Source organism: Biomphalaria glabrata, chromosome 4 (assembly GCF_947242115.1).
Source record: "Biomphalaria glabrata chromosome 4, xgBioGlab47.1, whole genome shotgun sequence".
In the NCBI taxonomy this organism is placed as follows: Eukaryota; Metazoa; Mollusca; class Gastropoda; family Planorbidae; genus Biomphalaria; species Biomphalaria glabrata.
In genome coordinates this window covers 52,055,649-52,070,134 of record NC_074714.1, presented here as the reverse complement: position 1 = coordinate 52,070,134, position 14,486 = coordinate 52,055,649, and the positions used below count along the sequence as shown (strand labels likewise).

The following is a 14,486-nucleotide window of genomic DNA, read 5'->3' as shown; positions in this document are numbered from 1 at the left end:
CTTTCAGTTCTCTGTGACCAGGCTGGACATTATTGTGCTGGACAACACTAGAACTAATTTCTGGCAGCTTTGTCACATGTGGCGATAGAATATTGAAATAAAATACATTATCAATACATATTGGAAAACAGACTCTGAAGTGGAACCCACAGGGGAAGATAAATGCTGTGAGACCAAAGCAAACATGGAGAACACCCACTGCACAAAAAGCAGAAATATTACTATGGGCATGGACCCAACTGAGGGGAATTGTCCAGAACACAGTCCGATGGCGAAGTCCTGTTGCGGTACTAAGCTTCGCTCAGAATTCAATAATTCTAAGTCACATTATCAATAAAACAAAAGTTTGGTCCAAAGTTTAAGAAAAAGTTTAGTAATTCTCGTAGATACACTGACCCAGCATTGACCAACATATTTTAACAGAAATGACGCTGAGAAAGCCGTTACATAAAAATATTAGACTTGATCTTAGGATTACAAAAAATCCCCCCTTTTTTCTTTCGGAAGCATTCATTTTTTTCTATTGCTTGCTCTTAAGTCAGTTTAAAAATTTGGGAAATATTTCATTTCAGATTTTTACCACCGAACCAAATGCCACATTTACCTGCGCTGTATGTGCACGTCAATGTCTCTCCAGAGTAGGGCTATGCAGTCACAGGAAAAAAACGCTCCATGGCCGAAGTTATAGGCCAATACTTAAATGTTCATATAGATTTAACATTTTAGATCAGCTCAGTGGAGTAGTTAGGGATTTTGGGGCCCGGGGGGTCTGGAAGGGGGAACTTTACTTTTTTTCACATCAATCTTAAATTTTATGGTGCCATTATTATTGTTATTATTATTATTATAGCTTTTATATAGCGCTACTTTCATGCTTATAGCATGCTCAGAGCGCTTTGGTCCAATCACATTTGTGGACCAGTGGGGGGAGGAGGTATCTAGGAGTTGGTTTTCCGTGCTGCCTTTAGGCGCTCAGTAAATACAACTCTGCCCGAGTCGGGTGTCGAACCTCGAGCACCCTTCTAGGTAGCCAAGACAAGCCAAGTTCAAGCGCACTTAGCCTCTCGACCACGCTTCTCATGCCATACATGAGAAAATCGTATGGAAGATTTGCACCAACCAAGAAATATACCAGCTATATGAAAAGACAGAAGTAAAAGGGAACACAATACGTTGGGCAGGTCAGCTTGATAAAGAATACCAGAGAACAGAGGAGCAAAGATTGTTTACCTGCAAAAACCAAAAGGCAGGCACCCCAAAGGCAGACCACGCGTACGGTGGCTTGAAGACGTAGAGGCAGATCTACAACAGCTCAAAGTCCAGGCACGGAGACGTAAAGTTTAGAATAGTACAGACTGGAGAGATGTGCTAAAACAGGCCGGGGCCCTCCTTCTGCTGTAGCGCCACTGGAATGGATGGGTGTAACCTCTTAAATTACTTAAATTAAAACAATATAGAAAATACGAGTCCTATCAAAATTCCACAACTCTGCAAACATTTAAAGATCATTATCATTATCATCGGAGGCGCGGTGGCTGAGCGGTAAAGCGCTTGGCTTCCGAACCGGGGACCGGGGTTCGAATCCTGGTGAAGACTGGGATTTGTAATTTCGGGATCTTTGGGCGCCTCTGAGTCCACCCAGCTCTAATGGGTACCTGACATTAGTTAGGAAAAAGTAAAGGCGGTTGGTCGTTGTGCTGGCCACATGACACCCTTGTTAACCGTAGGCAACAGAAACATCTTTACACCTTTACATCATCTGCCCTATAGACCACAAGGTCTGAAAGGGGAACTTTACTTTTTTTTCAATCATTATCATCATTATCTCTGCCTGTGGTCTTAGATGTCTCGGTCATGGGCACGTCTCCCCAGCAAGCATTTTCTTTATAGACATTCTCTTATTTGCTTATTATATTTATGATAATTCTCATTGATTTCTGCTGATGCTATGAATGCTGGGAACGCAAAAAAGTTACGATATAACTTGAGCCCTAGTGGAGGCAGGATTTGTAGGTTATGTTATGTTCGTGCGGGGCTGAACAATAGCAAACTTAGAGCAGGGTTAATTCGGCCTTAGGGTTTAGCGGAAGCGGAAAGAAGTGGCGCGTCGCTCTGCACGCGAGAAACTCATCTGCCATTTTCTTGTTTCTCTAAAGATTTTTGCTTCCTCTAAAATAAAATAGGGGACATAGAAAGAGCATTCTTAATGATGAATACAATATATATATATATATTTCTGTATATATCATCTAAAGATTGTTTGGAACACGATCAATTGAAAATTATTGAATGAGGGTCAAGGTTCCTGTCAACTAGTGGGAGAGAACTGTGCAAATACACATAGCCCAGGATACTAAAAGCGAAAGTGGAGCTGGGGTGGGACATACCCTGCCAAAACCAAGTACAAAATGTTGCAAGGCAGGCGCTTGATAGGACTCACCAAGGAGACAGGAAAGTAGGCAGACCCAAGAAAACCTGGAAGATGTCAGTCATAAGTGAAGCTGAGGATACTGGAATAACATAGAAGAAGATGAAGAAAGCTGGTCAGAAACGAGTTCGGTGGAGAGGTTGTGTCCATATGCTCCCCAGGGGTTCACATGAATTAGTCAAGAAAGTCAAATGTGCCACGCAGTCTAATAATAATAAAAATGTCATCTGTTGCTTTGGCCGATGGTTAACGAGGATATCACGTGGCCAAAACAAAGACCAACCGCCTTGACTGCCATCAACTAATATCAGATACACATTAGAGTTTGGTGAACTCATATAGATCCAGAAATCCACTCGTTACAGGGATTTAAAAGTGATCATTCAGTTCGGAAACTAATCGATTTAGAATTTCGTTTTGAATTAGAAAAGTATATTGTCGTTCTGTCAAGTGTTTTTATTTGTTTAACCCTTAAAGACTCATTCTCTTTTTAAAGTGTCCTTATTGACATTTATTAACATCATAACGCCAGAGAAGTGAAGAAAATAATAATAATAATAATAATCTTTATTATCCATAAGGAAATTCGTCTTACAATTTGTGCATTACACCAAACAAAACATTATAACTATAGAAAACCAAAATATACATTCACACCAGGCTCACTCATAATGTACATGTGAAAATTTTATGTCAGATGGTTGAATTATATTAAATGGTTTGATTGCCATGGAAACAAAGGAGTTTGTGTGTCTGTGTGTCTTTGCTATACCTACTTAAGCTAAATTTATGTCGCCGCCTCTGTAAACTGCAAACACATGCACATGCGCACAATAACCTCTCTAGATCTCTCTCATTTTCATAGCTTATGCCCCCTCCCCCCCAAAAAAAAAAAAACTTACCACTGACATGTAAAATCTGAACTTAAAAAATTTTCAAATATCTCAAATAGCTCAGGGACATTTCAAGTCTATATACTGCACTGACTGTGTCACAATGTTTCACAATCTTTTATTCTCTCTCTCTCTTCCTGACACACATACACACTCAAACACACACTCTCTCTTCCAACTAAACTCTCCCTCTCTCTCTCTCTCTCTCTCTCAAACTTGCACTCACATTCTCCCATCTATCTATCTATCTATCTATCTATCTATCTATCTATCTATCTATCTATCTATCTATCTATCTATCTATCTATCTATCTATCTATCTATCTATCTAATTATCTATCTATATCTATCTATCTACCTACCTATCTATTTATTTATTTATTTATCGATCAATCTATCTATCTATCTATCTATCTATCTATCTATCTATCTATCTATCTATCTATCTATCTATCTATCTATCTATCTATCTATCTATCTATCTATCTATCTATCTATCTATCTATCTATCTATCTCCTTTCTCTCTTTCTCTCTCTCTTTCTCTGTCTTTCACCCGCATGCTTTCATCAACTTTCATTGCTTGATAAATACTCATAGCGACAATTGTTAAGGTCACGTGGTCAATGATCCTCATGAATATTCAAAATGCAGCAAACCTTCTCTCCACCCAGCCTCCCCTCCTCAATCACAAAGGAGGAAATAAATGACGTAATCCTGGTCAGCAGGATTGAAGCGGTCAGCGACATGACAGTGGCATCTATCATAACAATTAAAGTGATTGATCCATGATCATTATCATACAATACAATATGTTTTAGACAGTTCTGAGGTTGTTGTCTTTTATAGCCGCCACAATTTTCAACGAAACATAGGCTTTTAGTGGCATTTCTGATTACACAATGGTGGGCTTTTAGTGGCATTTCTGATTACACAATGGTGGGTTTTTAGTGGCATTTCTGATTTCACAATGGTGGATTTTTAGTGGCATTTCTGATCACACAATGGTGGGATTTTAGTGGCATTTCTGATTACACAATGGTGGATTTTTAGTGGCATTTCTGATCACACAATGGTGGGATTTTAGTGGCATTTCTGATTACACAATGGTGGATTTTTAGTGGCATTTCTGATTACACAATGGTGGATTTTTAGTGGCATTTCTGATCACACAATGGTGGGCTTTTAGTGGCATTTCTGATTACACAATGGTGGGTTTTTAGAGGCATTTCTGATTACACAATGGTGGATTTTTAGTGGCATTTCTGATCACACAATGGTGGGCTTTTAGTGGCATTTCTGATTACACAATGGTGGGTTTTTAGTGGCATTTCTGATTACACAATGGTGGATTTTTAGTGGCATTTCTGATCACACAATGGTGGGATTTTAGTGGCATTTCTGATTACACAATGGTGGGCTTTTAGTGGCATTTCTGATTACAAAAGTCGTAGGCTTTTAGTGGGATTTTTTAAACTTACAAAAATTGTGGCCTTTTTTGCTTTTTTTAAAATACGAAAATTGTGAGCTTTAAGTGGCATTATGTGAATACACAAGGTTGGCTTTTAGTGGCTTTTCTGTGATTATACAATCTTGGGCTTTTAGTTGCATGCGTAGTATTCCCATTTCAGCTTGGTGAGTTAGATACTAAGGATAAACTAATGAGTGATTGTGAGTGTCCTATATGTTGTCGTATTAATACGTGAAATAAATAGAAAGAATTCCAAAAGTCATTACATATGGGCAACTAGCAACATGTACAAACAAAATTGGTCGCCTTCGCTTCTGTAATGAGGAATCAAAGAGAGATATAAAAGCAGGTGACAGAGATGTAAACGCTTGGAAAGACACAGCCCTAGACCACTAGACTATTCATTACTCAAGTTACTCAACGTTGACAACCAAGCTGCTTCATCCACCACTGGAATGTGACAATGAAGCAGTGCGCAGCTAACCAGAACAGCTCCACAAACTGTCCAGTCGTACCACCTGAGACATGAGAGGTCAATCCCTGTCCACATAAAGTGTCTAGACTACAGATTATGTACATTACCCAACTGTATTATGACTGGACATTTCGAGACAATGATTAGTGTGTTACACGTGGAATAGCTGGGATTAAACAAGTTGACAAAATGCTTATGGGAATAGTACACTGGCGGATCCAGGGACCCCCACCTCACTCCAAAGTTCTGGACCTGCTAGTGGAATAGCAGGAGCGGCCCAAATGAATCAAGGCTAAAAGAGCACCGCAAGCAGCAGATTAGGGTCACTAACAGCAGGGTCATATCCTAACTGGGTGAAGACGCCACGATGTCTGGCTTTGAGAAAGATCCAGATCTAGAACCAAATGACTTATAGAGTCTCTGTATGAAGCATTGATTTGTTCTAACTCAGGGGAATACAGTAGTCAGATCAAAGTCACTGACCTACGTGTTTTTATAATAAAACAAAAAACCTAAAACTGGATCCGTTAGTTTGTACTTACAGCTTCAACTGTATAAAACAAAAAAACTGGATCCGTTAGTGTGTACTTACAACTACAACTGTATAAAACAAAAACGGATAACAATCAAATCGAGTATAAAGGTCAATGTCACGAGTTGTTTCTCCTTGTTCTTGGCCTAAGGCGAATTCCAGAACAAAGAATTGATACTGCTACCACGCTTCTACTGGCCAATAGAGGACTCAAAAGTAAAGTAGCAATTATACATAACATACCGAACCATAATCTTCAAATACAAAATGTAATAAAATACTCAGAAAGACATACAAACAGAGGCACATTCCTCATTCCATATCATCATCCTCATCATCACTCCTTTGAGTTCCTCATGGAACAAAGGGCCTCGACAAAAACACGCCACTCTCCACGGTCTCTTGCTAGCTTTTTTATGGCTTCCCAGCTCTTCCCGGTCTTCTCTGCTTCTTTAAGTACACTGCGTCGCCATGTTCTTTTTGGTCTTCCTCTGCGTCAAATGAATGTCCCTGTCGCTGCACTAAAAGAATCATTGATTACATCGAAATAAGAACAACAGAAATAAAAACAACGTATCAACCTGTCATCAAGACACGAACTACCGCCCTTTCAGCATGTCAGAAAGGTAAACTTCTAAAGAAATAGTGAGTGTGTCGTAAATACAACAGAAATAGAAAGTAGTTCAACGAACACAGATAGTAGTCCAACAAACACAGAAAGTAGTCCAACAAACACAGAAAGTAGTCCAACGAACACATAAAGTAGTCCAACGAACACAGAAAGTAGTCCAACGAACACAGAAAGTAGTCCAACGAACACAGAAAGTAGTCCAACGAACACATAAAGTAGTCATACAAACACAGAAAGTAGTCCAACGAACACAGAAAGTAGTCCAACGAACACAGAAAGTAGTCCAAAAAACACAGAAAGTAGTTCAACGAGATCAGAAAGAAGTCTAACAAACACAGAAAGTAGTCCAACGAACACAGAAAGAAGTCTAACAAACACATAAAGTAGTCCAACAAACACAGAAACTAGTCCAACGAACACAGAAAGTAGTCCAACGAACACAGAAAGTAGTCCAAAAAACACAGAAAGTAGTCCAACGAACACAGAAAGTAGTCCAACAAACACAGAAAGTAGTCCAACAAACACAGAAAGTAGTCCAACGAACACAGAAAGTAGTCCAACGAACACAGAAAGTAGTCCAACGAACACAGAAAGTAGTCCAACGAACACAGAAAGTAGTCCAACGAACACAGAAACTAGTCCAACGAACACAGAAAGTAGTCCAACAAACACAGAAAGTAGTCCAACGAACACAGAAAGTAGTCCAACGAACACAGAAAGTAGTCCAACGAACACAGAAAGTAGTCCAACAAACATAGAAATTAGTCTAACAAACAGTGAACGTAGTCCAACGAACAGTGAACGTAGTCCAACAAACACAGAAAGTAGTCCAACGAACATAGAAAGTAGTCCAACAAACAGTGAACGTAGTCCAACGAACACAGAAAGTAGTCCAACAAACACAGAAAGTAGTCTAACAAACACAGAAAGTAGTCCAACGAACACAGAAAGTAGTCCAACGAACACAGAAAGTAGTCCAACGAACACAGAAAGTAGTCCAACAAACACAGAAAGATGGTCAACGGTAACAGGAAGGAAAATCGACACTAACAGTTGGGAAAAAGAGACACTAGATAGATCCACATGGAGAGCGAGCCTAAAGGAAGTATTCCGGCTTGCAGATACCTCAAACAAGTAGAAAGAATGGGAAAGCGCAACAGCCCCTGGTGATATTAGATGTCCCACATGTGACCGCGGCTCTAAATCAAGGGTTGACCTTTTTAGTCACACAAGAAGTGGCAAAGAGAAAAGATCATCTCCCGAGACGTGCCACAGAGGGAATGGGGAATGAAGTATGGGGATTGGGGATTAACGCAAGATGTATGCAGAGGCTATGAGTTCAAAGGCAGGGGATCAAAACTTTGTTATTATGATTATTATCATTGCAACTGTTTCTTGTCCTATATTTGGTAGCGAGAACACCCCTTTGCAATCTGTTACCTTAGTCAAATGGCTAGGTCAACTTGACCTTGCCGCGGTTCATCCTGACCCTGCCAGTGGACAAAGCGGACTAGGAAACAGATACACGCGTGTACCGCTAGAGATCAATGAGATGACATGGCCAGTGGGTGAGAACCAGGATCGATCCGCGGGTTTGATTCGGTCTGGACAGTCATAATGGACTCCTGATACCCTCTTGAGCCTTTTTAAAGACACCATTGCTGTTAAATGGCCAGCAGAGGTGCTTAACAGAACGTGAATCCGGAATGAGTTCATCTAAAAATACACTAATAATAGAGGGAGAGAGAGAGAAAGAGAGTCAGAAAGAGAAAGAAGGAGAGTATGGAAAACTAGGAGAGTGTTAAAGAACAAGCGTGTAAGAAAAAGAGTCGTTGGTAGAAAAAGTGTCAATGGTAGAAACAGTGTCATTGGTAGAAACAGTGTCTTTTGTAGAAACAGTGTCATTGGTAGAAACAGCGTCATTGGTAGAAACAGTGTCATTGGTAGAGACAGTGTCATTGGTAGAAAAAGAGTCGTTGGTAGAAAAAGTGTCAATGGTAGAAACAGTGTCATTGGTAGAAACAGTGTCTTTTGTAGAAACAGTGTCATTGGTAGAAACAGCGTCATTGGTAGAAACAGTGTCATTGGTAGAGACAGTGTCATTGGTAGAAACAGTGTCAATGGTAGAAACAGTGTCAATGGTAGAAACAGTGTCAATGGTAGAAACAGTGTCAATGGTAGAAACAGTGTCAATGGTAGAAACAGTGTCAATGGTAGAAACAGTGTCAATGGTAGAAACAGTGTCAATGGTAGAAACAGTGTCAATGGTAGAAACAGTGTCAATGGTAGAAACAGTGTATGGGGAAAAAGTGTGTGTGTGTTGGAGAAATGTTGGGATTGAGAGAAAATTATTATAGCGAGAGAGACAGAGAGAAAGAGAGAGACAGAGAGACAGAGAGAGGAGATATGCAGGAAAATGTTTGGTGATCCCAGACCCTTTACAGAACTTTCGTAGAGCCCATAGATGAGAGCGTGAGCATTTTAGTCTTTATCTTATCTTATAAAATACAGACGTTACTTCAAAAAAGAAGATGATTACGTCCTACGTGGCATGCATCTAGTCATGCATTTTAACCAATGACTAAAATTCTGCCAAGTCACTGGTTTTCCTGGCTGGCTCAGGCAACCCATTCCATGCTCTAATAGCACTAGGGAAGAAGGAGTATTTGTACACATTTGTCCTAGCATATGGAACGAGGAATGTGCCTTTATCTTTGTGTCTTTCAGAGTATTTTATTAAATTTTGTATTTGAAGATTATGGTTCAGTGTTTTATGTATAATTTCTACTTTACTTTTGAGTCTTCTGTCCTGAAGTCTTTCTAAATTTAGTGATTTTACTAAAGGTGTGACTCTAGTCAAATGTGAATATTCGTTTGTTATGAATTTCACTGCTCTATTTTGTGTCTGTTCCAGTTTCTTAATGTTTTCTTGAGTTGAGGGGTCCCAAACAGAGGATGCATATTCTATTATTGGACCAGCCAAGGTTAAATAACATTTTAGTTTTAGGTCTCACTGGCACCAAAATGTAACTAATAAAAGCTGTTAAATTTAAGATTCGCTGTCATATACTCTCAGAAAGTAATGAGCTCACTGCATAAAATCGATGCCGTCAATAAGTTTGAAGAGATAGATTTTGAGGTATCAATACTCAAGACTGCGTTACTCCAAGTGTATCTAATTGTTTGTCGGTGTCGTGCTGTGTGTGTGTGTGCATGTGTTCGCGTCTGTTGTAGAGAGTGGTGTACGCAGTCACCATTCATCCAGCACGCCGCTAGTCCCCCCCCCCTTCCAAAGTGTTGTCGAAACATCACCCTGACCAGCGAGCGAACCTCCCAGCGTTGTCCCTTGTGGATGTAACCCAGTCGTAAACTGTTAATGTCCGCTTCTCCGATATTATCATGTCTGAGTGGGAGAGGTGAGGAGAAGTGGTGAAGAGAGGTGTGAGGAGGAGAGGTGAGGAGAAGAACTGAAGAGGAGAGGTGAGGAGGAGAGGTGAGGAGGAGAGGTGAGGGGGAGAGCTGAAGAGGAGAGGTGAGGAGGAGAGCTGAAGAGGAGAGGTGAGGAGGAGAGCTGAAGAGGAGAGGTGAGGAGGAGAGGTGAAGAGGAGAGATGAGGAGGAGAGATGAGGAGGAGAGCTGAAGAGGAGAGGTGAGGAGGAGAGGTGAGGAGGAGAGATCAGGAGGAGAGATGAAGAGGAGAACTGAAGAGGAGAGGTGAAGAGGAGAGGTGAGGAGGAGAGGTGAGGAGGATAGCTGAAGAGGAGAGGTGAGGAGGAAAGGTGAGGAGGATAGCTGAAGAGGAGAGGTGAGGAGGAGAGCTGAAGAGGAGAGGTGAAGAGGAGAGGTGAGGAGGAGAGATGAGGACGAAGGATGAGGAGGAGAGATGAGGAGGAGAGGTGAGGAGGAGAGATGAGGAGGAGAGATGAGGAGGAGAGCTGAAGAGGAGAGGTGAGGAGGAGAGCGGAAGAGGAGAGGTGAAGAGGAGAGGTGAGGAGGAGAGGTGAGGAGGAGAGGTGAGGAGGAGAGGTGAGGAGGAGAGGTGAAAAGGAGAGCTGAAGAGGAGAGGTGAGGAGGAGAGGTGAGGAGGATAGCTGAAGGGGAGAGGTGAGGAGGAGAGGTGAGGAGGAGAGGTGAGAAGGAGAGCTGAAGAGGAGATGTGAAATAAGAGGTGAGGAGGAGAGATGAGGAGGAGAGGTGAGGAGGAGAGGAGGAGAGTTAATAAAGAGATGTGAGGAGGAAATGTGAGGAGGAGAAGTGATGAGGAGAGATGAGGAGAGGTGAGGAGGAGAGGTGAGGAGGAGAGGTGAGGAGGAGAGGTGAGGAGGAGAGATGAGGAGGAGAGATGAGGAGGAGAGATGAAGAGGAGAGGTGAGGAGGAGAGGTGAGGAGGAGATATGAGGAGGAGAGATGAGGAGGAGAGATGAAGAGGAGAGCTGAAGAGGAGAGGTGAGGAGGAAAGATGAGGAGGAGAGATGAGGAGGAGAACTGAAGAGGAGAGGTGAGGAGGAGAGGTGAGGAGGAGATATGAGGAGGAGAGATGAGGAGGAGAGATGAGGAGGAGAGCTGAGGAGGAGAGGTGAGGAGGAGAGATGAGGAGGAGAGATGAGGAGGAGAGGTGAGGAGGAGAGATGAGGAGGAGAGATGAGGAGGAGAGATGAGGAGGAGAGCTGAGGAGGAGAGGTGAGGAGGAGAGATGAGGAGGAGAGATGAGGAGGAGAGGTGAGGAGGAGAGATGAGGAGGAGAGATGAGGAGGAGAGATGAGGAGGAGAGCTGAAGAGGAGAGGTGAGGAGGAGAGCTGAAGAGGAGATGTGAAGAGGAGAGGTGAGGAGGAGAAGTGATGAGGAGAGGTGAAGAGGAAGATTGAGGATACTTCTGATGATAATCACTATTTCTTTAAAAAATTGACTTAGCATAATGAAAAAAAATCTTTAACAAAATCAAAGCTTATCAAAGGGGAAGAAATCCGCATTTACAACTATATCTCTCAATAATGTAGAGGCTATATCTCTTATTCGATATCAACAAAAATTAATTAGTTTGCAAAAGTTTATTGACTCATCGGTTAATTCGTAAATTGATTCTTGTTTCGTTAGGTACAATAAATAATTGTTTAAAGTTTCAACTTCTCTGAGAATGGGTGTGTGAGAAATAACGTGTACAAACTTTTTTACCAGACAGACAGAAAGACAGACAGACTGAGAGTTGATATAAGCTTAGTAAAATTAAAACTCTAGTTACTTGACTTAAGAGTTTCAAAAGTTCCTTCAGAAATGAAAATGATTATCTACTAGCCCAAATCACCTCCAGAATGGCAGAGGTTGATGTGGGCGGGCGGGAGGGGGTGGGTTGAGTTTTGAACTTGGGACATCGACCCGACAATCCCTAGCGCAAACCGCAATTATCCATCACCGTGACATTATGGAATCAGACACAAATGGCGAATTTTGTGATTTAAAAAAAAAAACACGTTTCGTTTCATAACTCAATGAACGATAACATCAAAACAGCAAATTTAAATCTGCTTGGATTCAGCTCAGAAATTCTGCATTCATTCCGGCCAGAGCAAAAAGAGCCTTATTATTGGCCTAGTCTCAAGACAAGTCTCGACTCTAACAATCAATACTTCACTCCAAACGAGCTCCTTGTATTATGTTTCATCTGTCCTCATTAAAGTTCCACTCACTACGCAGCCAGACCAAAGTGAATCAATATATTAAACTTTTTAAAAACAATTCCTCGAAAACCATTCAAGCGTAACAAAGTATATCGATTCTATGCAATCAATAATACATAGTCTAAAGCATGTCTCTTCATTTATTTTAATTCGAAATCTAGTTGTGTAATAATTTAAAGAAATGAACTCAGAAAGCTTTCAAAAAAAAAAGAAAAAAGGGGGGGGGGGTCAAATTTGAAAATCCCCTGGACGCCACTCGAGGGGGCATCCAAATGAGAGTCCAAAAATTGTTTTTACATTAAATATTACGCCTTATCTCATGTTTTCATGTCGCATGTCAAAATGCAAGGACCCTCAAGGGGTCAAGCCTCCGGGGCCCCCAAATGCCTAGCTACGCCTTTGTATGATAGAGACTCGCACAACCTTAAGCACAAGACCGGCTCTCCCCAATGGATCTAATTAATCAAGACAGATCCGGTCTCGACTCGTCTGGAAGCAACTAACACCAGTAAATTATTTAGCAAACAGTCGTACGTTTAAAAATAAAAGCCTATATTATAGTCAGCCTTAAATAGTTGTACAACTTAAGAAGTCTTATACAAACGAAAATGGATAATCTGAAATTATAAAGCGATGCACACAATAATATCTCGTATATTACGTAAGCTCATTAAAATATATTAGTATGTCCTTGCATGTGTTAATCCAGTCTTTCATGTTAATTAGATATTGAATATAAGTCGCTGATTTTCCTGGAAGGGCACCAGGGTGTTATATGACTTTGTCCTAGCATAGGGAACATAAATAACATAATAAGCCAAAGCGTTTAATGAAAGGTTAACATGACAAGATAAAAGTGAATAGCGGTTACTGATTACAAAATACATTATTACTAGAAGGAAGGTATCACTTCTTGACGTAAAATAGTACATTGCAAAAGATATGGGAATTAATATATTCTGGGTTAAGAATGTAATGGAAAACAGAGAAATCAAGTTGAGTTATGAAGACAAAATAAATATTTGAGGAGTATAAAAAAAAACTGAAAATATTAATGACAAGTAGGTAAATGTTAATGATGGTGTGAGGAAAGGCTGAAAGATGTGTATGAAGGCATGAAAATGTGAAGACGTTGATGAAATGTGGATGAAGTTTAAAGAAATGTGATCGACGTCTGAGGCAAAGTGTATAAAGTGTGAGGAAATGTAAATGAATTGTGAAGAAATGTAAATGAAGTGTGAAGAAATGTAAATGAAGTGTGAAGAAATGTAAATGAATTGTGAAGAAATGTAAATGAAGTGTGAAGAAATGTAAATGAAATGTGAAGAAATATAAATAAAGTGAGAAGAAATGTGAGAAAATGTTAATGAAACGTGAAGAAATTTAAATGAAGTGTGAGGAAATGTAAATAAAGTGTGAGGAAATGTAAATAAAGTGTGAGGAAATGTAAATGAAGTGTGAGGAAATGTAAATGAAGTGTGCTGGATGAACGAGACTGAGAGTGTTAAACTTTAAGAAGTAAATGACACCGACGTGTGAGAAGTATTAGTGAGCACTGACCCATAATCCAATACGTTTTGTACTCGTACAGGACACTGGTGACCGCCTGGTACACGGACGTCAAGGCCAGCAACAGAAAGCCCCAGTTGGAAGCGAAGACGAACCATCTCCACAGCTGCCCTTGGTAGAACTCAATGGTCTCGTAGGCCATGTCCCCAGACGCCCAGACCAGCAAGAAGACTCCCGCCAGAACTCTGTAGATGATGTACACCTTTTGACGTATAGGCCACTGTCAAGAAAAAACAAAAACAAGAACAATATTGAAAGCCTCTTGGTAGAGTGTTACCTTCAATCAAGCGAGTCACATTTATATATTTTTTTTAAAGCACCTCTTTGAATACATCGTCCATTTCCGAGAACTCTCTAATCCCACCCCACTTTTCTTAAAAGAAAAATAACAACTCTAAATAGGTTCATTCTGTGTCGGCACCAAGATCTTTCGAGAGCCTTCCATTTTGAAATATGTGGCTTAGAGGCTTGAACCACTCGGCTACCTTTCAAAGGGTATTGAGTTCAATTCCGACTTGAGCTGTTTGTAAAATGTTTGTAAAATGTTTGTAAAATGTTTGACATGTTTTGGATGTTCCTTTAGAGTTGAAAATAGTTCCTAGTCCAAACCTCCCGCAGGACGACGGGGGATGGGAGCGGGCAGGGTTTGGACCCGGGACCATCGATAAATCCAAACAACAGTCCAGCGCGCAAACCACACGACCATATTTCTAAATGAAAGGCTCTCGAAAGAAATTGGTGCCGACCAGGCAGCGCCTAAAGGCAGCGAGACAACCTTCTCTAAGTGCTTGGTATTAAAGCCCAAGGTTACGA

At 40.8% G+C, this 14,486-nt stretch overlaps 1 protein-coding gene across 3 annotated transcripts in view; it reads right to left on the bottom strand.

Moving 5' to 3' along the window:
* Nucleotides 1–14,486, bottom strand: part of LOC106053083 (protein rolling stone-like) — a 112,364-nt gene that overhangs the window by 42,945 nt on the left and 54,933 nt on the right. For all 3 annotated transcript variants that reach the window (XM_056028176.1, XM_056028175.1, XM_056028177.1), the window contains exon 3: nucleotides 13,665–13,893. In XM_056028176.1, the coding sequence (XP_055884151.1) occupies nucleotides 13,665–13,893 (229 nt within the window). The remainder of the gene's footprint in view (nucleotides 1–13,664; nucleotides 13,894–14,486) is intronic.